This window comes from Tachyglossus aculeatus, chromosome 2 (assembly GCF_015852505.1).
Source record: "Tachyglossus aculeatus isolate mTacAcu1 chromosome 2, mTacAcu1.pri, whole genome shotgun sequence".
NCBI classification, from domain to species: Eukaryota; Metazoa; Chordata; class Mammalia; order Monotremata; family Tachyglossidae; genus Tachyglossus; species Tachyglossus aculeatus.
The window spans coordinates 142,805,956-142,832,731 of record NC_052067.1 but is presented as its reverse complement, the minus strand read 5'-3'; the positions used below and the strand labels follow the sequence as shown (position 1 = coordinate 142,832,731).

At 44.6% G+C, this 26,776-nt stretch overlaps 1 protein-coding gene across 1 annotated transcript in view; it reads left to right on the top strand.

Moving 5' to 3' along the window:
* TMTC1 (transmembrane O-mannosyltransferase targeting cadherins 1) overlaps window positions 1–24,943 on the top strand; it is a 412,328-nt gene extending 387,385 nt beyond the window's left edge. Inside the window, exons 19-20 of the mRNA XM_038765197.1 lie at window positions 9,943–10,020; window positions 23,949–24,943. Coding sequence (XP_038621125.1) covers window positions 9,943–10,020; window positions 23,949–24,089 — 219 coding nt within the window. The 3' untranslated portion in view covers window positions 24,090–24,943. The remainder of the gene's footprint in view (window positions 1–9,942; window positions 10,021–23,948) is intronic.
* The last annotated feature ends 1,833 nt before the right edge of the window (window positions 24,944–26,776 follow it).

Below are 26,776 nucleotides of genomic sequence, written 5' to 3'. Positions count from 1 at the left end.
ACTTTTCTGGGCGTCAATGACCTCATCTGGAAAATGGGGATTAAAAATGTGAGCCCCATATGGGACATGGATTGTGTCCAACCTGATTGACTTGTATCTACCTTAGTGCTTAGAACAGTGCTTGGCACATAGTAAACACTTAGCAAGTACCATAATAATAATAATAATAATGATTATGATACCATACCATAATAAGTACCATAATAATTTTATAAAAATATACATTAATAAATACTATAATTATTATTATAATTACCATTATTATTAAATAGGAAACCAACCAGTAGCGTAGTAGAACAGATGTGGGATTGGACTACAGTCATTTTGACATAACTTTGAATGAAATATTTTTTTAGCTTTACTTACATATATGGTATGGATTGGGGGTTTAAAAACTAAAACAAGATTCATGAGATTTTTTTTTTTCAATTTGGGTAGAAAACCATGAAACCCTGAATTGATATTGTTGTTTTATAACGGTATTTGTTAAGCCCTTACTATGTGCCAAGCACTGTTCTAAGTACTTGCTTAGATACAAGGTTATCAGGGTGATAACCTTATGCGGCTCCGCCACATGTCTGCTGTGTGACCTTGGGCAAGTCACTTAACTTCTCTGAGCCTCAGTTACCTCATCTGTAAAATGGGGATTGACTGTGAGCCCCACGTGGGACAATTTAATCACCTTGTATCCTCCCCAGCGCTTGGAACAGTGCTTTGTACATAGTAAGCGCTTAACAAATGCCATCATCATCATCATCATAATTCCCTGTCCCACATGGGGCTCACAGTCTAGGGAGGCGGAATTAGGATTTTACAGATGAGGGAACTGAGGTACAGAGAAGCAAAGTGACTTGCCCGAGGTCACACAGCAGACAGGCGGCAGTGCCAGGATTAGAACCCAGGTCCTCTGCCTCCCAAACTCTTGCTCTTTTCAGTATTGCTTGTGCTGAGAGCTGTAGGCTGCCACTTTATTCTGTTACTCGGGTAGCAGCGTTGTTCAAAAAGGCAAGGCCAGATGGGGAGGTAAAAAACAAGTTGTGTTGGCTAGCGGGTCTCTGCAAGGAGACTCAAGAAAGAGTGCCAATGTGGCAGCTAGATGCAGAACAAACTGAAGATGGAGTATTTTAATTCATTCATTCATTCAAGCCTATTTATTGAGCACTTACTGTGTGTAGAGCACTGTACTAAGCACTTGGGAAGTACAAGTTGGCAACATATTCATTCATTCATTCAATCGTATTTATTGAGCACTTACTGTGTGCAGAGCACTGTACTAAGCACTTGGGAAGTACAAGTTGGCAACATATTCATTCATTCAATCGTATTTATTGAGCGCTTACTGTGTGCAGAGCACTGTACTAAGCACTTGGGAAGTACAAGTTGGCAACATATAGAGACAGTCCCTACCCAACAGTGGGCTCACAGTCTAGAAGGGGGAGACAGACAACAAAACAAGCAAGTGGACAGGTGTCAAGACGGCAGAAGAAATAGGATTAAAGCTAAATGCACATCATTAACAAAATTAATAGAATAGTAAATATGTACAAGTAAAATAGAGTAATAAATTTGTACAAACATATATACAGGTGCTGTGGGGAGGGGAAGGAGGTAGGACGGGGGGTTGGGGAGGAGGAGAGGAAAAAGGGGGCTCAGTCTGGGAAGGCCTCTTGGAGGAGGTGAGCTCTCAGTAGGGCTTTGAAGGGAGGAAGAGAGCTAGCTTGGTGGATGTACGGAGGGAGGGCGTTCCGGGCCAGGGGGAGGACGTGGGCCGGGGGTCAATGGCGGGACAGGCGAGAACAAGGCACGGTGAGGAGATTAGCGGCAGAGGAGCGGAGGGTGTGGGCTGGGCTGGAGAAGGAGAGAAGGGAGGGGAGGTAGGAGGGGGCAAGGTGATGGACAGCCTTGAAGCCGGGAGTGAGGAGTTTTTGCTCTCCCAAGTGCTTAGTACAGAGCACCGCACGGAGTAAGCGCTCAATAAATACCATCGATGGATCTATCGATTGATTGGACAGTTGTAGTGTCTGATCTTTTGATGTCTGGGAGCTTCATCCAGGGGGCAGGGAGTGGGCAAGTTAGCCTGTGGGTTGACATGTCTTCCTCTCCCCCAGGGCCCAGATGAAGGGGTCCTAAATCTTGAGTAAGCACAGGAGACCAAGAGACCACCCACAACGTACACATGTGTGCACGTGTGCGTGCGCACACACACACACACACACATCATGGCCTAGTGGAGAGAACACAGGCCTGGGAGTGAGAAGGACATGGGTTCAAATCCCGGCCCCGCCACTCATCAGCTGTGTTACCCTGGGCAAGCCACTGTCTGGGCCTCAGTTCCCTCCTCTGTAAAATTGGGATTAGACTGTGAGCCCACTGTTGGGTACGGACTGTCTCTATATGTTGCCAATTTGTACTTCCCAAGCGCTTAGTACAGTGCTCTGCACATAGTAAGTGCTCAATAAATACGATTGATGATGATTAAGACTGTGAGCCCCACATAGCACAGGGACTGTGTCCACCGCGATTTTCCCGTGTCTACCCCAGCGCTTAGTTCAGTGCCTGGCACATTGTAAGCACTTAGAAAATACCACAATTATAGTTATCATTATTAGTAGTAGTAACAATAACAATATTGATCATACTAATACTAATTAGTATTATTACTACTAATAATAATGACATTATAATTATGCACAGCACACACCCTCTACCACCTCTTTCCCATCCTTAGGTGTTTATTCATTTATCCAATTGTATTTCATTCAGTCGTATTTATTAAGCACTTAGTGTGTGCAGAGCACTGTACTAAGCGCTTGGAAAGTACAATTCAGCAACAGAGACAATCATTGCCCGACAACGGGCTCACAGTCTAGAAGGGCGGAGACAGACATCGAAACAAATAAACGGGCGTCAATAGGCATCAATAGCATCAATACAAATAAATAGAAATATAGATATGTACAAATAATTAATAAAATAAATAGAATAATAAATGTGTATAAGGGAAGCAGCATGGCTTAGTGGCAAGAGCATGGAGTCAGAGGTCATGGGTTCGAATTCCGACTCCATCGCCTATCAGCTGTGTGGCTTTAGGCAAGTCACTTAACTTCCCTGGGCCTCAGTTACCTCATCTGGAAAATGGGGATGAAGACTGTGAGCCCCCTGTGGGATAACCTGATCACCTTGTAACCTCCCCAGCGCTTAGAACAGTGCTCTGCACATAGTAAGTGCTTAATAAATGCCATTATTATTATTATTATTATCCGCAGTCCACTCTCCTCCCTAGCCCTTCAGTACATAAGAAAATCATAGAAATCAAAGGGGACATTGGTGGAAATTGGTGTCGCTTTTGAATGACTATTACTATTATTTTCCTGAACTCACCTCTGCCATCTTTCTGCATGGGTGTTCTCCTCTTGAGTTGGCTCTCATCGTGTCCCAGTGCAACAGAATAACTTTTCTTCGCCACTTTCAGTGTAGTTTAGGAAAACTGATAATAATAATAATGATTACGGTATTTGTTAAGCCCTAACAGAGAAGCAGTGTGGCTTAGTGGAAAGAGCCCAGGCTTGGGAGTCAGAGGTCGTGGGTTCTAATCCTGCCTGTCAGCTGTGTGACTTTGGGCAAGTCACTTAACTTCTCTGTGCCTCAGTTACCTCATCTGTAAAATGGGGATTAAGACTGTGAGCCCCATGTGGGACAATCTGATTGCCTTGTATCCCCCCAGTGCTTAGAACAGTGCTTGGCACATAGTAGGCACTTAGCAAATGCCATTATCATTATTATTATGTGCCAAGCACTGTACTAAGCACTTTGGTGGATACAAGCAAATCGGGTTGGACACAGTCCCTGTCCCACATGGGGCTCACAGACATTCACAGAGAAGCAGCGTGGCTCAGTGGAAAGAGCCCGGGCTTGGGAGTCAGAGGTCATGGGTTCTAATTCTAACTTCCCCAATTTATCAGCTGTGTGACTCTGGGCAAGTCACTTAACTTCTCTGTGCCTCAGTTCCCTCATCTGTAAAATGGGGATGAAGACTGTGAGCCCCACGTGGGACAACCTGATGACCTTGTATACCCCACAGCTCTTAGAACAATGCTCGGCCCGTAGTAAGCACTTAACAAATACCATCATTATCATTCATTCAATCGCATTTACTGAGCGCTTACTGTGTGCAGAGCACTGTATTAAGCGTTTGGAAAGTACAATATGGCAATTAAGAGAAACAGTCCCTGCCCATAATGAGCTCACAGTCTAGATGCGGGGGAGATAGTCAACAGTACAAGTAAACAGGCATCAATGTAAAGAAATAGAATTATAGATATATACATAAGGGCTGTGGGGCTGGTGCGGGGAGAGAAGAGGGAGTGAGTTGTGATGTGGAAGGGAGGGGGAGCTGAGGAAAAGTGGGGCTTAGTCTGGGAAGGCCTCTTGGAGGAGGTGTGCCTTTGGTAGGGATTTGAAGGGGGAAAGAGTGATTGTCTGGAGGATTTGAGGAGGGAGGGCATTCCAGGCTAGAGGCAGGACATTGGCCAGGGGTCGGCGGTGAGACAGGCGAGATGGAAGCACAGTGAGAAGGTTAGCAGCACCAGAGGAGCAGAGTGTGCAGGCTGAATTGTAGGAGTGAAGGAAGGTGAGGTAGGAGGGGCATGTTGGTGGAGAGCTTTGAAGCCAATAATGGAGAGTTTTTCTTTGATATGGAGGTGGTTAGGCAAACACTGGAGATTTTGGAGGAGGAGGGTGACAAGCCCTGAACGTTTCTGTAGAAAGATAATCCGGGCAGCAGAGTGAAGTATGGACTGAAGTGGGGAGAGACAGGAGGTTAGGAGGTCAGCAAGGAGGCTGATGCAGAAATCTAGGTGGGATAGGATGAGGGATTGTACTAATGTGGAAACGGTTTGGATGGAGAGGAAAGGGACGATCTAGGTGATGTTGTAAAGGTGAGACAGAGAGGATTTGGTGATGGATCGGATATGTGGGTTGAATGAGAGAGAGAAGTCAAGGATGACACCAGGTTTACGGGCTTGTGAGACAAGAAGGATAGTTGTGCCATTTACAGTGATGGGAAAGTTTGGGAGAGGACGAGGTTTGGGAGGGAAGATAAGGAGCTCTATCTTGGACATGTGGAGTTTGAGGTGGCGGGAGGACATCCAAGTAGAGATGTCCTGAAGGTAGGACGAGATGTGAGCCTGGAGGGAGGGAGGGAGAGAGAACAGGGGAGGAGATGTAGATTTGGGTGTCATCCGCATAGAGGTGGTAGTTGAAGCCGTAGGAGCAAATGAGTTCTCCAAGGAAGCGAGTGTAGATGGAGAATAGAAGGGGACCAAGAACTGAATCTTGAGGGACCCCTAAAGTTAGGGGTTGGGAGGGGAGGAGGAGCCCACAAAGGTGTCGGAGAATGAAAGGCCAGAGAGATAAGAAGAGAACTGGGAGAGGACAGAGTCAGTGAAGCCAAGGTTGGATAACATCCTGAAGGGAAGGGGATGGTACACAGTGTCATAGGCAGCTGAGAGGTTGAGGAGGATTAGGATGGAGGAGGAGCTGTTAGATTCGGCAAGAAGGAGGTCATTGGTCTCCTTTGAGAGGGTGGTTTCAGTGGAGTGGAGGGGACAAAAGCCAGATTGAAGGGGAGCCAGGAGAGAGCCGGAGGAGAGGAATTCGAGGCAGCGAATGTCGACAACTTGCCCAAGGAGTTTGGAGAGAAAGGCTAGGAGGGAGATGGGGTGATAATTGGAGGGGGCTGTGGGATCAAGGGAGGGTTTTTATAGGATGGGGGAGACGTGGGCATGTTTGAAGGCAGTGGGGAAAAAGCCATTGGAAAGTGAGCGGTTGAAGATGGTAGTTAAGGAGGGAAGGGACGAGAGTTTTTATAAGGGGCAAAGGAATGGGTTCCGATGAACATGTGGAGATGGTGGCACTTGAGAGGAGGCAAGAGATCTCCTCTGGAGATACTGCTGGGAAGGATGGGAAAATTGAAGAGGGAGCCTAGAAGAGGTGGGATTGAGGAAGGGGAGGGTTGATTTGGGAAAGGTCACTCCCGATGGTGTTAATTTTCTAATAAAGTAGATGGCCAGATCATTGGGGGTGAGGGGTAGGGTGGGGAGTTGGGGGGAGGCAGGGAGCCTGAGGAGGGAGTTAAATGCCTGGAAAAATGAGGGTGATGGGCATGGATGTCAATAAGGGAAGAGAAATAGTTTTGCCAGGCAGAAAAGAGGGCAGAGTTAGGGCATGAAAGGAGAAACTTAAAAGATGACAAGGTTGGCCTCGTATTTAGATTTCCACCAGCAGCTTTCAGGGGCTCGAGCATAAGAGTGAAGGAGGCTGACAGTGCAGGTGATCCAGGGCTGTAGGATAGTGGTGCAAGAGCGATGAAGGTCTAGGGGAGGGAGAGAGTTGAGTTGAGTAGAGAGGGTGGTGTTGAGAACATCTATTTGGTCATCAAGAGTGGGTAGAATGGGTAGGCAGTCTAGGTGGGGTGTGATGCGCTGAGAGAGATGGATGGGGTAGAGAGAGCGGAGGTCTCTGTGGGGGAGTAATACAGATTTATGGAGAGGAGGAATGTGGGAAAGGAGGCAAGTAAAAAGGTTGTGGTCAGAGAGGAATTTGAGTTGGTGAGGGTAGAGATTGTGCAGTGATTAGAGATGCTGCGAGTCTGAATCCCTATTTTACAGATGATATAACTGAGGCCTAGAAAAGTGAAGTGACTTGCCCAAGGTCACACAGCAGACAAGTGGCGGAGCCAGGATTAGAATCCATGACCTTCTGACTCCCGGCCCGGGCTCTATCCACTATGCCACGCTAATTCTCCTATGCATCCCCCTTCTGATATTCAGAAGATTTGGCCCAGGAGGGAATGGGGCAAATTAATCTTCCTGATTAACTTGTACAATCTCCACCCCTTAGAAGTGACATGGCAAGTCACTTCACTTCTCTGGGCCTCAGTTTCCTCATCCATAAAATGGGGATTGAGACTGTGAGCCCCACTCGGGACAGGGACTGTGTCCAACCCAATTTGCTTTTATCTGCCCCAGTGCTTAGTAAAGTGCTTGACACATAGTAAGCGCTTAACAATTACCATAATTATTAATTATTATTATTATTAGAACAGTGCATGGTATAAAGTAAGTGCTTAATTAGTATCATAATTATTTGTTATTATAATAATAATAATAAGGATGGCATTAATTAAGTGCTTACTATGTGCAAAGCTTGTTCTAAGCTCTGGGGAGGTTACAAGGTGATCAAGTTGTCCCACGGGGGGGCTCACAGTCTTAATCCTCATTTTACAGATGAGGGAACTGAGGCACAGAGAAGTGAAGTGACTTGCCCAAAGTCACACAGCAGACAGTTGGTGGAGCTGGGATTTGAATCCATGACCTCTGACTCCAAAGCCCGGGCTCTTTCCACTGAGCCACGCTGCTTCTCTGTCTCATGTCTCATGAGACTCATGAGACATGACTTATAATGTCTCGTGTCCTTTTGGGACTCGGCAGATATTTATATAGTGAAGAAGCGACATAGTCTAATCGATAGAGTACGGGCCCGAGAGTCAGAAGGACCTGAGTTCAAATCCCAGCTCCGTCAATTTTCTGCTGCAGGACCTTGGACAATTCACTTCACTTCTCTGGGCCTCAGTTACCTCATCTGTAATTTGAGGATTGAGATTGTGAGCCCCATGTGGGACAAGCTGTGTGTCCAATCTGATAAGCTTGTGTCTGCTCTAGTGCTTAGTACATGCCTGGCACATAGGAAAACATAACAAACCCCATAAAAAAAGAATAAGGTTCTTTAAGGGTATCCCTCCCCTGACCCAGGAGGAATATGTGGGGGGTATCTGTCGTAACCCCCTTGTACAGCACAGGCTTCTATGAAGAGGAGGTTGCATTCACTCTAACGAGTAATTTTTCTTTTCCTGAGGAAAGTGAATATTATTAGTATATAACAATAATGATGATGATGATGGCATTTGTTAAGCGCTTACTATGTGTGATGCACTGTTCTAAGCACTGGTGGGGATACAAGGTGATCAGGTTGTCCCACGTGGGGCTCCCAGTCTTAATCCCCATTTTACAGGTGAGGTAACTGAGGCTCAGAGAAGTTAAGTGACTTGCCCAAGGTCACACAGCAGACATGTGGTGGAGCCAGGATTAGAACCCATGGCCTCTGACTCCCAAGCCCGGGCTCTTTCCGCTGAGCTACACTGTAATCTCCTCCAAGAAGCCCTCTTTTCCCTGGCTCCCTCCACTTTTGCATCCTCTTTGTGCTTGGATCTGTGACCCTTTAGGCATTCGATAGTCATTCATTCATTGTTGTATTTATTATTATTAATAATAATAATAATAATGGTATTTGCTAAGCGCTTACTATGTGCCAAGCACTATTCTAAGCACTGGGGTAGACACAAGGAGATCAGGTTGTCCCACATGGGGCTCATAGTCTTAATCCCCATTATACAGATGAGGTAACTTAGGCACAGAGAAGTTAAGCGACTTGCCCAAAGTCACACAGCTGATTAGTGGTGGAGCGCTTACTGTGTGCAGAGCACTGTACTAAGCACTTGGGAAGTACAAATCGGCAATATATAGAGACGGTCCCTACCCAGTAACGGGCTCACAGTCTAGAAATTCACCCCATCTTTAATAATAATGATAATAACGATGGTATTTGTAAAGTGTTTTCTATGTGACAAACCCTGTTCTAAGCGCTGGGGTAGGTACAGAATAATCAGGTTGCCCCACGTGGGGCTCACAGTTTTAATCCCCATTTACCAGATGGGGTAACTGAAACTTAGAGAGGTGAAGTGGCTTGCCCAATGCCACACAGCAGACAAGTGGCAGAGCCAGGATTAGAACCCATGTCCTTTGATTCCCAAGCCTGGGCTCTTTCCACTAAGCTAGGCTGCTTCAACCCCACAGCACTTTTGTACAAATCTTTAAATTATATCTTCTATATTACTCATTTATTTATATTAATGCCTGTTTCCCACTTTTATAAACTGTCACCTCTTTATGGGCAGGAAAGACGTCTGCTAACTGTATCTGTATGGTACTCTCCTATGTATATCTTATAAATTACTGATTTATTTATATTAATGTCTGTTTCCCACTTTAAACTGTCACCTCTTTATGGGCAGGAAAGACATCTGCTAACTGTATCTGTATGGTACTCTCCTATGCGCTTAGTACCCAATAAATGATCAGTAAATAATGATGGTATTTAATAACGATGGTATTTGTTAAGCGCTTATTATGTGCCAAGCACTGTTCTAATCGCTGGGGTAGATACAAGGTAATCAGGTTGTCCCACGTGGGGCTCACAGTATTAATCCCCAATTTACAGATGAGAGAACTGAGGCACAGAGAAGCTAAGCGAGTTGCCCAAAGTTACACAGCTGACAAGGGGCGGAGGTGGGATTTGAACCCACGTCCTCTGACTCCCAAGCCCAAGCTCCTTCAACTAAGCCACACTGCTTCCCCAACCACGCTGCTTATATATGAATCTTTAAATTATATCTTATATGTTACTCATTTATTTATATTAATGTCTGTTTCCCACTATAGACTGTCAGCTCTTTATGGGCAGGAAACACATCTGCTAACTCTATCTGTATTGTACTCTCCTATGCGCTTAGTACACAGAAATAATAATAATAATATTTGTTAAGTGCTTACTATGTACCGAGCACTGTTCTAAGCACTGGGGGAGATACAAGGTCATCAGGTTATCCCACATGGGGCTCACAGTCTTAATCCCCATTTTACAGATGAGGGAACTGAGGCCCAGAGAAGTGAAGTGACTTGCCCAGAGTCACACAACTGACACGGGGTGGAGGCAGAATTTGAACCCACGACCTCTGACTCCCAAGCCCGGGCTCTTTCCACTAAGCCACGCTGCTTCTCCATGATTGATTGATTTCTGACCTAAAGCTGTTGGTTGTTTTTTTAGAGCTATAAAGCAGCAGTGGAACTGAATCCAAACCAAGCACAGGCCTGGATGAACATGGGAGGAATCAAACACATCAAGGTAAGAAGACAAATGGATTTTCAGATTGGCTCTATTCTTCCCTTCTGTCACCTCTCCTTCTGTTTCCTTCTCTAAAGTAAACTTATTAAATATTGTGTCCTTTTTCTTCAATAAAACTGTGGTGTTTGTTAAGTGTTGGGAAGCACCAACCTCCCTCTTCCTACCCCTGCTCATGTGCATGCCTTTTAAAGACGAAACTCTGGCAGAGAACTCCGTCTATGGATCATTAACTCGATCTCAACTCTCTCCTCAACCTGTCTCAGGGCCACTATCACTGCATACCAAATTAAGCTCTTTTTCCTCCTTAATAATCAGAGTCGTGGCCGAGATTATGCAAATAAGTCCGATAGGTGCAAATAAGAACATTCTATCTGCAAACATTCATCCCAGGAAAGAAAAGAAATAATAATAATAATGATGGTATTTGTTAAGTCCTTACTATGTGCCAGGCACTGTACTAAGCACTGGGGTGTTACAGACAAATTTTTTATGGCATTTATTAAGCGCTTACTATGTGCAAAGCACTATTCTAAGCGCTGAGGAGGTTACAAGGTGATCAGGTTGTCCCACAAGGGGCTCACAGTCTTAACCCCTATTTTATAGATGAGGTAACTGAGGCACAGAGAAGTTAAGTGACTTGCCCAACGTCACACAGATGACAATTGGTAGAGCCAGGATTTGAACCCATGACCTCTGACCCCAAAGCCCATGCTCTTTCCACTGAGCCACGCTGCTTCTCCAAGTTGGACACAGTCCCTGTCCCACATGGAGCTCACAGTCTCAATCCCCATTTCTCAGATGAGACAACTGAGGCAAAGAGAAGTTAAATGACTTGCCCAAGGTCACACAGACAAATGGCAGAGCAGGATTAGAACCCATGACATCATGACTCCTACGATTGACTGAATGAATATCTACTAAACCATTCCCTTCCTAGATTCTCCTCCCTTCATGGTCTGGAGGTGAAACAGCTTCTCTAGATCACTAGAAAAGATCACTAATAAATAATAATAATAATAATTGTGATATTTGTTAGGTGCTTACTATATTACTAGAAAAGTAACCATGAGGAACTGAAATGGGGAATGTTCTGCAATGCAGTTCTGTAACTGTAATATATCTCAGTTGCCTCATCTGTTAGGCTGTCAGTCAGTCGTATTTATTGAGTGCTTACTGTGTATAGAGCACTGTACTAAGCATTTGGCAGAGTACAATATAACGATAGAACAGATATATTCCCTGCCCACAACAAGCTCACAGTCTAGAGGAGGAGACAGACATTAAAATAAATAAAATTGCAGGAATGGACATAAATGTTGGGGAGAGGTAAGAGGAGGGATGAATGAAAGGAGCAAGTCAGGGTGACACAGAAGGGAGTGGGAGAAGAGGAAGGAGGGTTTAGTCAGGGAAGGCCTCTTGGAGGAGATGGGCCTTTATTGAAGGCTGTGAATCAATCAATCAATCAATCTATTGTATTTATTGAATGCTTACTGTGTGCAGAGCACTGTACTAAGCGCTTGGGAAGTACAAGTTGGCAACATATAGAGACGGTCCCTACCCAACAGTAGGCTCACAGTCTAGAAGGGGGAAACAGAGAACAAAACCAAACATATTAACAAAATAAAATAAATAGAATAGATATGTACAAGTAAAATAAATAGAGTAATAAATACATACAAACATGTATACATATATACAGGTGCTGTGGGGAAGGGAAGGAGATAAGGCTGAGGGGCTGGAGAGGGGAAGGATGGGGAGAGGAAAGAGGGGGCTCAGTCTGGGAAGGCCTCCTGGAGGAGGTGAGCTCTCAGTAGGGCTTTGAAGGGAGGAAGAGAGCAAGCTTGGCGGATGGGCAGAGGGAGGGCATTCCAGGCCAGGGGGATGATGTGGGCCGGGGGCCGACGGCAGAACAGGCGAGAACGAGGCACGGTGAGGAGATTAGCGGCAGAGGAGCGGAGTGGGGAGAGAAATCATCTGTCAGATATGAAGAGGGAGAGCGTTCCAGGCCAGAGGCAGGATGTGGGCAAGAGGTTAGTGGCTACATAGACGAGATCAAAATACAGTTAGTGGCACCAGAGGAGCGGAGGGTGCGGGCTGGTTCGGAGTAGGAGAACAGCGAGGTGAGGTAGGAGGGGGCGAGGCCACTGACTGCTTTAAATCCCATGAGGAAATGGGGAGTAAGATTGTGAACCCTATGTTGGGCAGGGGCTGCGTCCAACTGATTAGCAGCGTGGCTCAGTGGAAAGAGCCCGGGCTTGGGAGTCAGAGGTCATTTGTTCTAATCCCGGCTCCACCCCTTGTCAGCTGTGTGACTTTGGGCAAGTCACTTAACTTCTCTGTGCCTCAGTTACCTATCTGTATAATGGGGGTTACGAATGTGAGCCCCACGTGGGACAACCTGATCACCTTGTACCCCCCCCAGCGCTTTGAACAGTGCTTCGCATATAGTAAGTGCTTAACAAATACCATCATCATCATCATCATCATCAGCTTGGCTCTACCCCAGCGCTTAACACAGTGCCCGGCACACAGTAAACATTTAATAAATACCGTAAGGAAGAAAAAGAAACGTGGGAGGTCCAGTCTTGTTGGAGCAGGACAGGCCGCGGTACCTGAGGATTTCATTTATTCATTCATTCAATCATATTTATTGAGCACTTACTGTGCGCAGAGCACTGTACTAGGCACTTGGGAAGTACAAATCGGCAGCATGTAGCAACAGTCCCTGTCCAACAACGGGCTTTGACAAAGGACCTGAGGACTGGAAGACAATTTTGCTGCTTATAATAATTATAATAATGATGGTGATGATAGTATTTGTTAAGCGTTTACTATGAGCCGAGCACTGTTCTTAGCGCTGGGATAGTTATAAGATAAGTTGTCCAATGTGGGGCTCACAGTCTTAATTCCCATTTTGCAGGTGAAGTAACTGAGGCCCAGAGAAGTGAAGTGACTTGCCCAAAGTCTCGCAGCTGACAAGTGGTGGAGTTGGATTAGAACCCATGACCTCTGACTCCCAAGCCTGGGCTTTTTCCACTGAGCCACGCTGCTTCTTAAGTTCCACTAAACTACGCCGCTTATCTCCAGGGCAGCTCTCCCAGCCCAATTACTCCCCAGTGTGCATGTCTATGAATTCTATTATAAATTATTCACAGTGATGCCTGTCTCCCCCTCTGCAATCAATCAATCAATCAATTGTATTTATTGAGCGCTTACTGTGCGCAGAGCACTGTACTAAGCGCTTGGGAAGTACAAGTTGGCAACATATAGAGACAGTCCCTACCCAACAGTGGGCTCACAGTCTAAAAGGGGGAGACAGAGAACAAAACCAAACATACTAACAAAATAAAATAAATAGAATAGATATGTACAAGTAAAATAAATAAATAAATAGAGTAATAAATATGTACAAACATATATGCATATATACAGGTGTATATATGTATACATTGTATACATATACACACTGCACTGTAAACTTGTTGTGGGCAGGGGACGTGTCTACTAATGTTGTTGTACTGGATACTCCCAAGTACTTAGTACAGTGCTCTGCACAAAGTAAGTGTGGAGCCTGGGCCTAGGAATCAACGGTGTTTGGTACACAGTAAGAGCTTAACAAATGCCATCATTAGCAAGAGCACGGGCTTGGAAATCAGAGGTGAGGGGTTCGAATTCTAGCTCCACCACTTGTCAACTGTGTGATTTGGGGTAAGTCATTTCACTTCTCTGGGCCTCAGTGACCTCATCTGGAAAATGGGGATTTAGACTGTGAGCCCCATGTAGGACAGGGACTGTGACCAATCCAATTATCTTGCATCTACCCCAGAACTTAGAACAGCGCCTAGCACAAAGTAAGCGGTTAACAAATACCATTATTGTTGGAAAGTCATGGGTTCTAATCCCAGCTCCGTCACTTGTCTGCTGTGTGACCTTGGATAAGTCACTTCACTTCTCTGGGCCTCAGTTCCCTCATCTGAAAAATGAGGATTGAGACTGTGAGCCCCATGGGGGACAAGGTCTGTGTCCAACCTTTGCTTGTATGTACCCCAGCACTTAGTACAGTGCTTGGCACATGGTAAGTGCTTAACAAATACCATGATGATTATTATTATCATAATCGTTAATAATAGTAATAATAATTAATACAATTGATGTTGACGGATGATGGAAGGCAGTGCGGGTACGGCCCCTGCATGATTGACTACTGGTTGAATTTTTTTTTAAATGTTATGCGTTAATCACTTATTGTGTCCAGGCACTGTTCTAAGCACTGGGGTAGTTACAAGATAATCAGGATGGACACTGTATAAATATTCAAAGCTGTCAAAAATAAGTTGATGGTTAAGAGTTTCTGTTCTCAAACATCCTCTTCCTCCTTTTGACTCTTCTGCCTTGAGATTTTAGCATTTTTGCAGAAGTCTCCTGGATCCTCCATTCTGTTGCTAACTCCGGCCCTGTCTCCCCGGGCTCTCTCAACTGTGTCCAAATGGAATTGCAGAAACTGTGAGCAGACCCCACTCAGTGTGATCTCTGATCCTTCCTCCCTTCTCTCTTTTCTCCCACTTTCTATCTCCCTCTTAATACCGTGATATCTACCAAAAGCATTATTGAATTTTGAATGCAATGTAGGATCGTTTTTGTACAAAAAATGTTCAGCCCATGTTTCCCCAGTCCTCAAGAACCTCCAGTAGTTGCCCATCCACCTCCGTGTCAAACAAAAACTCCTTACAGTCGGCTTTAAAGCACTCTGTCTACTTGTTTTGTTTTGTTGTCTGTCCTCCCCTTCTAGACTGTGAGCCCGTTGTTGGATCGGGACTGTCTCTTTATGTTGTCGAGTTGTACTTCCCAAGCGCTTAGTATAGGGCTCTGCACACAGTAAGCGCTCAGTAAATACAATTGAATGGATGAGTGAATGAACTCAATCCCCTTGCCTCTTCCTATCTTACTTTGCTGCTTTTCTACTACAGTCCAGCAAGCACAATCAATCAATCAATCAATCAATCGTATTTATTGAGCACTTACTGTGTGCAGAGCACCATACTAAGCGCTTGGGAAGTACAAGTTGGCAACATATAGAGACAGTCCCTACCCAACAGTGGGCTTACAGTCTAAAACACTTCACTCTTGTAATGCCAACCTACTCACTGTACCTTGATCTGGTCTTTCTCGCTTCCAGCCCCTTGTCCACATCCTGCCTCTGGCCTGGAACGCTCTCCCTCTTCATATCTGACAGATGGTTAGTCTCCCCACCTTCAAATCCTTATTAAAAGCACATCTCCTCCAAGAGGACTTCCCTGACTAAGTCCTCCTTTCCTCTTCTCCGACATCCTTTTTTGTCACCCTTGCATTTGGATTTTCACCCTTCTGCGGCCTCATAACACAGAGATATACATCTGTAATTCAATTCTTTTAATGTCTATCTCTCCCTCTAGGCTGTAGGTTTGTTGTGGGCAGCCAATGACTCTGCAACCTCTGTTATATTGTACTCTCCCAAGCATTTAGTACAAAGCTCTGCACACATAAAATGCTTAATAAATACAATGAATTCATTGCAAGAAAGGAGAAATGAGAGAGAGAGAGGAAGGGAGATGGAGAGATCTTTCCACCTTCTCTCTGGGTCAGTTGATCGATCAGTGGTATTTACTGAGTGCTCAGTATGTGCCTAGTGCTGTATTAAGCGCTTGATAACAGAGTCGGTAGACATATTCCTTGCCTATCAAGAGCTTAGAGTCTAGAGGGAGTTATTAGTAGAGTTAGACAAAGTTAGAAAACACAGAGGCATAAATCTTTCGGCTAAAATCATGGAAGAGTCAGGTTGTCTGATCCAATCCACTACCAAATTTTGGTTTTGAAACAGAAAACCAGATTTTCTGAACTATAAACAGTCTGCCTGTTGCATTGCTAAAAGAAAAATAAAGAAGTGGAACAATAAACACCAGACTAAAGCCTTAAAATATGAATTTGTGGTTGATTAAATCATTAGAATATTTTTACATAGCCATTTCCTCACTGCATCATGAAGTCTTCCTCTATATTGACAGTGCTAAGTACTTAGTACAGCACGGTGCTTAGTATACCCTAGTATACTAAGAACTCAACAAATATCATTGATTGGTTATATATAATGATAATAATGACATTTATTAATCGCTTACTATGTGCAAAGTACTGTTCTAAGCGCTGGGGAGGTTACAAGGTGATCAGGTTGTCCCACGGGGGGCTCACAGTCTTCATCCCCATTTTACAGATGAGGTAACTGAGGCCCAGAGAAGTTGTGACTTGCCCAAAGTCACACAGCTGACAACTGGCGGAGCCGGGATTTGAACCCATGGCCTCTGACTCCAAAGCCCAGGCTCTCCACTGAGCCACGTTGCTTCTCATATATGAATGCTAGGAATTCAAGGAACTCCTTGAATTTTATGTATGTGTATCTAAGAGAGATGATATAGATGATAGGTAGGGACTGCGAGCCCACTGTTGGGTAGGGACTGTCTCTATATGTTGCCAACTTGTACTTCCCAAGCGCTTAGTACAGTGCTCTGCACACAGTAAGTGCTCAGTAAATACGATTGATTGATTGATTGATTGATAGGTATGATTTCATCTATGATTTCATATATACGATTGAATGAATGACTATAGAAGCCTGGGAGTCAGAGGACCTGCGTTCTAATCCACTTGCCTGCTGTGTGACCTTGGGCAAGTCACTTGACTTCTCTGGGCCACCGTTGCATCATCTGTAAACAGGGATTAAAACTCTGAGCCCCGTATGGGACATGGACTATGTCCAACCTTGTATCCACCCCCGAATTTAGTGCAGTTCCTGTCTCTCAAGCCCATAACCTTGGCATTATCCTCGACTCCTCTCCCTCATTCAACCCAGATATTCAATCTGTCACCAAATCCTTTCGGTGCCACCTTCACAACGTCACTAAAATCCACCTCTTCCTCTCCATGCTACCACAGTAATCATCATCAATCGTATTTATTGAGCGCTTACTATGTGCAGAGCACTGTACTGAGCGCTTGGGAAGTACAAATTGGCAACATAAAGAGACAGTCCCTACCCAACAGTGGGCTCACAGTCTAAAACTCGAAAGCACTTATCCTATCCTGCCTTGATTACTGCGTCAGCCCTCCTTGCTGACCTCCCAGCCTCCTGTCTCTCCCCTCTGCAGTCCATACTTCACTCTGCTGCCCAGATCATTTGTCTAAAAAAATGTTTAGTCTGTGTTTCCCCACACCCCAAGAACCTCCAGCGGTTGCCCATCCACCTCCGCATCAAATAGAAACTCCCCACCACTGGCTTTAAAGCACTGGATCCCCTTGCTCCCTCCTAACTCACCTTGCTGCTCTCCTGCTACAACCCAGCTCACAAACTTCACTCCTCTATTGCCAACCTACTCACTATACCCTCGTCTCAACTATCTCACCACTGACCTCTCGCCCACATCCTGCCTCTGGCCTGGAAATCAATCAATCAATCAATCAATCAATCGTATTTATTGAGCGCTTACTATGTGCAGAGCACTGTACTAAGCGCTTGGGAAGTACAAATTGGCAACATATAGAGACAGTCCCTACCCAACAGTGGGCTCACAGTCTAAAAGGGGGAGACAGAGAACAAAACCAAAAATACTAACAAAATAAAATAAATAGGATAGATATGTACAAGTAAAATAAATAAATAAATAAATAGAGTAATAAATATGTACAAATATATATACATATATACAGGTGCTGTGGGGAAGGGAAGGAGGTAAGATGGGGGATGGAGAGGGGGGTGAGGGGGAGAGGAAGGAAGGGGCTCAGTCTGGGAAGGCTTCCTGGAGGAGGTGAGCTCTCAGCAGGACCTTGAAGGGAGGAAGAGAGCTAGCTTGGCGAATGGGCAGAGGGAGGGCACACAGTAAGCGCTCAATAAATACGATTGAATGAATGAATGAATGAACGAATCTTCTTTTCCGACAGACAATGACTCTCCCCACTTTCAAAGCCTTATTGAAGGCCCATCTCCTCCGGGAGGCCTTCCCTGACTAAGCCCTCATTTCCTCTTCTCCACTCCCTCTGTGTTGCTCTTGTACTCTTTATTCACCTCTCCCTCGGCCCCAGAGCACGTATATACTTATTAGTAATTTATTTATTTATGTTAATATCTGTCTCCCTATCTAGACTGTAGAGAATCAGTGTGGCTTAGTGGAAAGAGCGCGAGCTTGGGAGTCAGAGGATGTGGGTTCTAATCCTGGCTACTGCTGTGAGACCTTGGGCAAGCCGTTGTGCCTCCGTTATCTCATCCGTAAAATGCGGCTTTAGACTGTGAGCCCCACGTGGGACAACCTAACTACCTTGTATCTACCCCGGTGCATAGGACGGTGCTTGGCTCTTAGCTTAACAAATATTATTATTATTGTTATTGTTATTATTATTAAGCTCGCTGTGGACAGGGAACCTGAATACCACCTCTGTTGTGTTGTACTCTCCCAAGCACTTAGTACAGTGCTCTGCACACAAGTACTCACTCAATAAATACAAATGATTGATTGCTTGATTAGCACATAGTAAGAACCTAACCAATACCAAAAAATGCATCGTTCCTTGAATTTTATGTATGTGTATGTGAGAGATGATATAGATGATAGATTCATTCATTCATTCATTTTTGAATGATATTTATTTGAATAAATAAATCATATTTGAATGATATTTCTTGAGCGCTTAATGTGGGCAAAACACTGTACTAAGGACTTGGGAGAGTACGCTAGATACATAGTGTGTGAAATATCTGTAAGGATTTATCATGAATCTTAGTTTTCTTGATGTGTGATTTTTCACCCTGGATCCAATTTGCCCCTTATGAGATTGGAGTATCAACTCCACCGTGAGTGTTATGGGAATTACATAATGATCATTGGGGGAAATTCTGCTAAATGGTGAATTTAGTGAACACTGAAACCCAGGTGTCTTTAAAGAGATGGGTTTTACTATTAATAGAATAAGAGTTGGTTTCAGTTCTCTTAAATTATGCTTAGTGCCAGAGATCTCTACCCTTTTTAAATTCAATCGTATTTATTGAGCGCTGACTGTGTACAGAGCACTGTACTAAGCGCTTGGGAAGTACAAGCCGGCAACATATAGAGACGGTCCCTACCCAACAACAGGCTTACAGTCTAGAAGGGGGGAGACAGGGAACAAAACATGTAGACAGGTGTCAAAATCATCAGAACAAATAGAATTAGAGCTATGTGCACATCATTAACAAAGTAAATAGAATAGTAAATATGTACAAGTAAAATGAATAGAGTAATAAATCTGTACAAATATATACAAGTGCTGTGGGGAGGGGAAGAAGGTAGGGCAGAGGTGGGGATGGGGAGGAGGAGAGGAAAAGGGGGGGCTCAGCCTTGGAAGGCCTCCTGGAGGAGGTGAGCTCTCAGTAGGGCTTTGAAGGGAGGAAGAGAGCCAGATTGGCGGATGTGTGGAGGGAGGGAATTCTGGGCCAGGGGGAGGACGTGGGCCGGGGGTCGATGGCAGGACCGGGGAGAACGAGGCCCAGTGAGGAGGTTAGCGACGGCAGAGGAAGGGAAGGTGCGGGCTGGGCTGGAGAAGGAGAGAAGGGAGGGGAGGTAGGAGGGGGCGAGGGGATGGACAGCCTTGAAGCCAAGAGTGAGGAGTTTGGATGGGCAATGGATATTGTGTTAAAAGGGATGTCCATAATAATAAGAAAAACAATAAAAGGAAGAATGATGGTATTTGTTAAGCACTGTTCTAAGCACTGGGGGAGGTACAAGATAACCAGGTTATTCATTCAATCATATTTATTGAGCGCTTACTGTGTGCAGAGACATAGCCCTTGTTCCATGTGGTGAATGGAAAGCCCCCCTCTCCCCCGCCTTTTCCTCTCCTCCTCCCCATCCCCGCCTCTGCCCTACCTTCTTCTCCTCCCCACATCCTTCTATGTGACGTGCTCACGGTCTTGATCCCCATTTTACAGATGAGGTAACTGAAGCACAGAGAAGTTAAATGACTTGTCCAAAGTCGCCCAGCTGACAAGTGGCGGAGCTGGGATTAGAACCCACGACCTCCGACTCCCAAGCCTGGGCTCTTTCCACTGAGCCTCCCTGCTATTTGTTAAGCAGTTACTGTGGGTCAAGCACTGTTCTAAGCGCAGGGATAGAACGAGAAAACCAGGTTGGACACAGCCCATGTGCCACGTGGGGCTCACAGTCTTAATCACCATTTTACTGATGAGGGAACTGAGGTGCAGAGAAGTGACTTGCCCAAGGTCACACAGCAGACAAGTGATGGAGCCAGGATTAGAGCCCAGATCCTACTGACTCGCAGACTTGTATTCTTTCCACTTGGCCACACTGCTATGAAACCTTGACTAGTCTGCACGGGTCAGGAGTAGGATCTTGGTTTTCTTATACCTTGATTCTGCTTTTGGCGTCCAACAAACTCCTAGCACCACATAAAAACACACACACACACACATATACATATGTGTGTGTGTGTGTGTGTGTGTGTATATATATAGAGAGAGAGAGAGAGAGATATATATGTGCCCTACCTCCTTCCCCTCCCCACAGCATTTGTATATAGTTGTGCGGATTTATTACTCTATTCATTTTACTTGTACATATTTACTGTTCTATTTATTTTGTTAATGATCAATCAATCAATCGTATTTATTGAGCGCTTACTGTGTGCAGAGCACTGTACTAAGCGCTTGGGAAGTACAAGTTGGCAACATATAGAGACAGTCCCTACCCACCAGTGGGCTCACAGTCTGAAAGGTGATGTGCATAGAGCTATAATTCTATCTGTTCCGAAGATTTTGACACCTGTCTACATGTTTTGTTTTATTGTCTGTCTCCCCCTTCTAGACTTTGAGCCCGTTGTTGGTTAGGGATTGTCTCTATATGTTGCCGACTTGTACTTCCCAAGTGCTTAGTACAGTGCTCTGCACAGAGTAAGCGCTCAATAATCCCCAGGGATTATTGAGGGAAGCAGCGTGGCTCAGTGGAAAGAGCCCGGGCTTTGGAGTCAGAGGTCATCGGTTTAAATCCCGGCTCCTCCACTTGTCAGCTGTGTGACTTCGGGCAAGTCACTTCACTTCTCTGTGCCTCAGTTCCCTCATCTGTAAAATGGGGATTAAGACTGTGAGCCCCACGTGGGACAACCTGATCACTTTGTAAACTCCCCAGTGCTTAGAACAGTTCTTTGCACATAGTAAGCACTTAATAAATGCCATTATTATAATAAATACAATTGAATAAATGAATGAATGAATATGGAGAGAGAGAGAGAGAGAGGATTCAGGCTCTGCCACTTGTCTACTGTGTGACCTTGGGCAAGTCACTTCACTTCTCTGAGTCTCAGTTACCACATCTGTAAAATGGGGATTAAGACTGTGAGCCCCACGTGGGACAACCTGATTACCTCGTGTCTACCCCCAGAGCTTAGAACGGTGCTCGGCATATAGTAAGCACTTAACAAATACAATCATCATCATAATTATTATTACTCAAGGTGATTGAGTTGGACACAGTCCCTGTCCCATATGGGGCTCATAGTTTTAATCTCCATTTCACAGATGAGGTAACTGAGGCCCAGAGAAATGAAGCCACTTGCCCGAGGTCACACAGTAAACGAGTGGTGGAGCTGGGAAGTGCTTTAGCTTATAAAAAATGGTGCTTTGTGCTGAATAGGATGTAAAAAAATATCATTTTTTAAATTAAGTATTTTCACATATTTATAAATATAAAATCTAAATCAAATATTTTATATTGGTGCATATTTACATTGCTCTTGGCACATGAAACTATCGTGGTTTTTATGAGTGTTTCTATTGTTTGGGTTAAGCTTTTGAATTTCGGGAACAAATTAATGCAGGTTACAGTATTTCCCTTAGGAAATTATACTTCAGTTAGTGCTCTTTCACTTAGCGTCCTTTGTTCATCGAACCAATTAAGAATGCTAACTGGGGTATAGTTTTAGTGGATAGTTCAGATTCCAGGCATCATTGACCGCAGTGAGCTTTAATGGATGCTACTGGTGGAAGTCTTACCCAACCAATTATTCATATGGCTTAGTGGATAGAGTGTAGGCCTGGAATTCAGAAGGCCATGGATTCTAATCCTGTCTCTGCCATTTGTCTGCTGTGTGACCTAGGGCAAGTCACGTCACTTCTCTGGGCCTCAGTTACCTCATCTGGAAAATGGGGATTGAGACCGTGAGTCCTACGTGGGCTATAGACTGTGTCCAATCCGATTTGCTTGTATCCACCCCAGCGCTTAGTACAATGCCTGACACATAGTAAGCGCTTAACTTAATACCATTATTATTATTACTCTCCCAAGTGCTTAGAACAGTGCTCTGCACATAGTAAGTGCTCAATAAATATCATTAATTGTAGAAGCAGCGTGGCTTAGCGGAAAGAGCACGGGCTTGGGAGTCAGAGGTCGTGGGTTCTAATCCTGGCTCTGCCACTTGTCAACTGTTTGACCTTGGGCAAGTCACATATATATAGGTCAAACAGTTGACAAGTGGCAGAGCCCAAGTGACAAGTGACAAGTAACTTTCCCAAGGTCAAATATATATATACATATATATATGTACATATATTTATATATACATATAAAGAGAGAGAGAGAGGGAGAGAGAGAGAGGGAGAGAGAGAGAATTCAGGCTCCGCCACTTGTCTGCTGTGTGACCTTGGGCAAGTCACTTCACTTCTCTGAGCTTCAGTTACCTCATCTGTAAAATGGGGATTTAAAGTGTGAGCCCCTCATGGGACAACCTGCTTACCTTGTATCTATCCCAGTGCTTAGAACAGTGCTTGCCACATAGTAAGGGCTTAACAAATACCAACATTATTATTATTATTATTGTTGGAAGGGGAAGAAGGACAAAAACACAAAACAAGTTGACAGGCAGGGATCATGCCTACCAACTTAATGTATTGCACTTTCCAAAGCGCTTAGTACAGTGCTTTACAAAGGAAGAGTGAATCTTCATAATACGTTACTCCCTCTGTCAATGATAATTAAGCCACCCAGGGACCTCATACCTTATATTACCAAAATTAAAAATCTGTTCTGCTATGTAACATGCTTATCTACTTGTTTTGTTTTGTTTTGATGTCTGTCTCCTCCCTTCTAGACTGTGAGCCCGTTGTTGGGTAGGGATTGTCTCTGTTTGCTGCCAAATTGTGCTTTGCAAACACCTAGTACAGTGTTCTGCACACAGTAAGCGCTCAATAAATACAGCTGAATGAATGAATGAATGTAACAGCGGTTAGGAAGCAGTGAGGTTTAGTGGACAGAGCTTGGGCCTGGGAGCCAGAAGGATCTGGGTTCTAATCCTAACTCTAACACTAGTCTGCTGCGTGAACTTGGGAATGTCACTTCTCTGAGCCTCAGTTACCGCATCTGTAAAATGGGGATTGAGACTGTGAGCCCCATGTGGGACAGGGGCTGTGTTCAACCTGACTTGCTTGTATCCACCCCAGCGCTTAGTGCAGTGCCTGGCACATAGTAAGCACTTGACAAATACCACAGTTATTATTATTATTATCATTATTATTTTCTTCCCTAGACTGAGGCTTAAAACCACTGAACTCTTCAAGAATCTTCTTTGGGTGTGGGCACCTGTAATGTATTTATTTGTATTGATGTCTTTCTCCCCTCCTCTAGCCTATAAGCTAATTGTGGGGTGTTTATTGCTGTTTTGCACTCTCCCAAGTGCTTAGTACAGTGCCCTGCACACAGCAGGCACTCAATAAATACAACTGAATGAATGAATGATTACCAATGCAAGGTTCCCTTCTGAGAACAATAGCATTCAACAAAGCCCAGATCAAGTTCTTTGTGGAAAATATTTGAAAGAAGCAGACTGTACGTGACCCCTTGTTCTCTTTTTTTCCCCCACAGGGTGACTATATCTCTGCACGGGGTTATTATGAGAAAGCTTTACAGTTAGTCCCCAAGAGCAAGTTGCTTAAGGAGAATCTGGCCAAATTGGATCGCTTAGAGAGACGATTAAATGAAATGCCGGAGAAAGACCAGACCTAATGGAACTCGGACGGATGCTCCCGGGACGACGCTAGCAGCCCCGAGGAAGGGAGAGGGAGGGGAGGCTGAGGGGACGGTCGTCTGGCTTCATTATCGGGGAGGTTCATGTTGGATTTCAGTTGGAAACCCCATCGCTCGGAGACCTACGACGTTTCTCTTGATCGGAACGAACATACGAGGAGTCGAGGAGGTATTGACTGAATTTCCTGGGGTTTCCCCTTGGTGTTATTCCAAGCACGGTTTCAGATGGGAGATTGAATTCCATTTTTTTTTTTTTTTTGCTCCCCAAAATAGCCAGGGCGTGGAGCGCTATAGACAGCCAGGCACCCAACTATGGTGGGGAGGGAATCAGGGAAGGAGCGAGGTGTGGAGAAGACACAGGACAAGTTCATAGGCCACAACAGACCACCCAGTCGGTGACCGATGAGGAAGAAGATTCCTACTTCCATCTTTTACCCAATCCTTCGCACGCTGTCTGCTGCCAAACCAGCATCTTGGAGGCGGAAAGAGAGGTATTAAGGAAAAAAGGATGGCTGCGCCGTGACTCTTTTCAAAGCCTTACTGGGGTACAGAAGCCCCCCACTCTTGATTTTCCCATGCCCCCATCCCTCTGTGTCTCAAAAGGAGAGAAAGCCGGAATTACATTAGGACCTCACCGTCTCTGAAAAAATCAGAGGTTGGAGCAGACAGGACTCAAAAGGAAAATGCCTTTGAATGTTTTAGCCTCATTAAAGGATAATCGTTTTCATAACAGCTCTCTTCCATGATTTCCCTAATATTACTAAAAATAATTTATCCACAGAGTTATTTTTATGTAAAAAATATCATGCCATAGAAATATTTAGCCTCCGAAACTGATGAAGGTGACCTGCTTCATTCGCTTAAATGTCAAACGTTTTAGGACTTTTTTAAAAAAACAACTATTAAGCATTCAGAGTATTTTTCAGGTAAAGCACAGAGATATTCAAGAAACTTTAGCTGGACAGACAGAGCCCGACTTACCTCTCGTGCAAAGTTTATTGAGAGTTTTGTATCTAGGAGAGGATGCGAATTAGACCCGAGGCCTTGAATGTTTTTTAAAATATATTTTTGATCGAGGGCCTTTAATTGGATATTTTAACTGAGTGGACCTAGGAAATACAATCTCAAATGGTAGTTTAAAAAAATACATATTTTTTTTTTAAAGTGAGAGAAGTCAAGTTCAACTGACAACTTGGGCTTTTATTTTGGGGTGTTATTTATTCTGTAATTTATAATAAAATGCTTAATATATGAGTATATTACATATATATATATATATCAATTTCTTTGTTCAAAGGAGTTTTCCCGCATTCAGAACTGGCAAAGGAAGAAAGAAAATATGATTCAAAAGTGAGAGACCACAACTTCTGGATGAGTTCAGAGCAGAGGGAGGGAGGTGGGGCGTTGGGGAGGGGAGGGGGAACAGAGAAAAAGGGGACTCAGTCTGGGAAGCCCTCCTGGAGGAGGTGAGCTTTCAGTAGGGAAGGTTCATTAGTAGTTATGTGAAGTAGGGAGGGGGAGAGCTCTTCCAGGCTAGAGATTTGGCCCTCCTTGGCCCTCGTTACATCATATTCAACCAGTAACTACTATCGGGTTCTAGAAAAAGAATCTAGTCACAGCAACACAGCATGAGGGACTGATCATTTCAATAGGAATACACATCTATGAGAAGCAGCGTGGCTTAGTGGAAAGAGCCTGGGCTTGGGAGTCCGAGGACGTGGGTTCTAATCCCGGCTCTGCCACTTTTCTGCTGTGTGACCTTGGGCAAGTAATTTCACTTCTCCGGGCCTCAGTTACCTCACCTGTAAAAGGGGGATGAAAATTATGAGCCGCACCTGGGACAACCTGATTACCTTGTATCTACCCCAGCGCTTAGAACAGTGCTTGGCAGACAGTAAGCACTTAACAAATACCATCATTATCATTATTATTATTTATATGGGTGAGGACAGACCCTATCTGTTGCTCTAAAAGCCAGCTCCACCCAGCCCTCACCACCATAAAAGATGAAAAGAGCAGTCCATTCATTCAATCGTATTTATTGAGTGCTTATTGTGTGCAGAACACTGTACTAAGCGCTTGGGGGGTCCAATACAGCAATAAACAGGCACATTTCCTGCCCACAATGAACTTACAATGTAGTTCAGGGTTGGTGGGGGTGTTTCCTTTCCGGCCGTCTGGTGGTAATGGCAGAAGAGCAAATCAGCTAAGCGCCTCATCTCCGATTTTCCGATAGTTCTGCTTCCCCGCTTTGGAGAGGACCGGTGGTCTTCTTCTTATTTAGTTGGTAACGATTACTTGTTATCTTCTTTTCTTATCTCCTCATCAAGGATGGGAAGCCTGGACAGAGAGGCATATTCGAAGTCAAATTACCCCCCGCATAAAACAAAATTAAATTACAGCTAACGTAAAAAGACTTGTTTTGGCCCAAAAAGTGGATTCTGAAAGCTAAGATGGAGTCGCCCGATATTGGGTCAGTCTCCACCCTACCGAGTACCTTCAATCAATGAAACGATCATTCGGTCATATTTATTGAGCACTTTCTATGTGCAGAGAGCACTGTACTAAGCTCTTGGGAGAGTACGATACAACAGAATCAGCAGACCCGTTCCCTGCTCGCAACGAGCTTACAGCCTAGTGAGGGAGACAGACATTAATATGAGTAA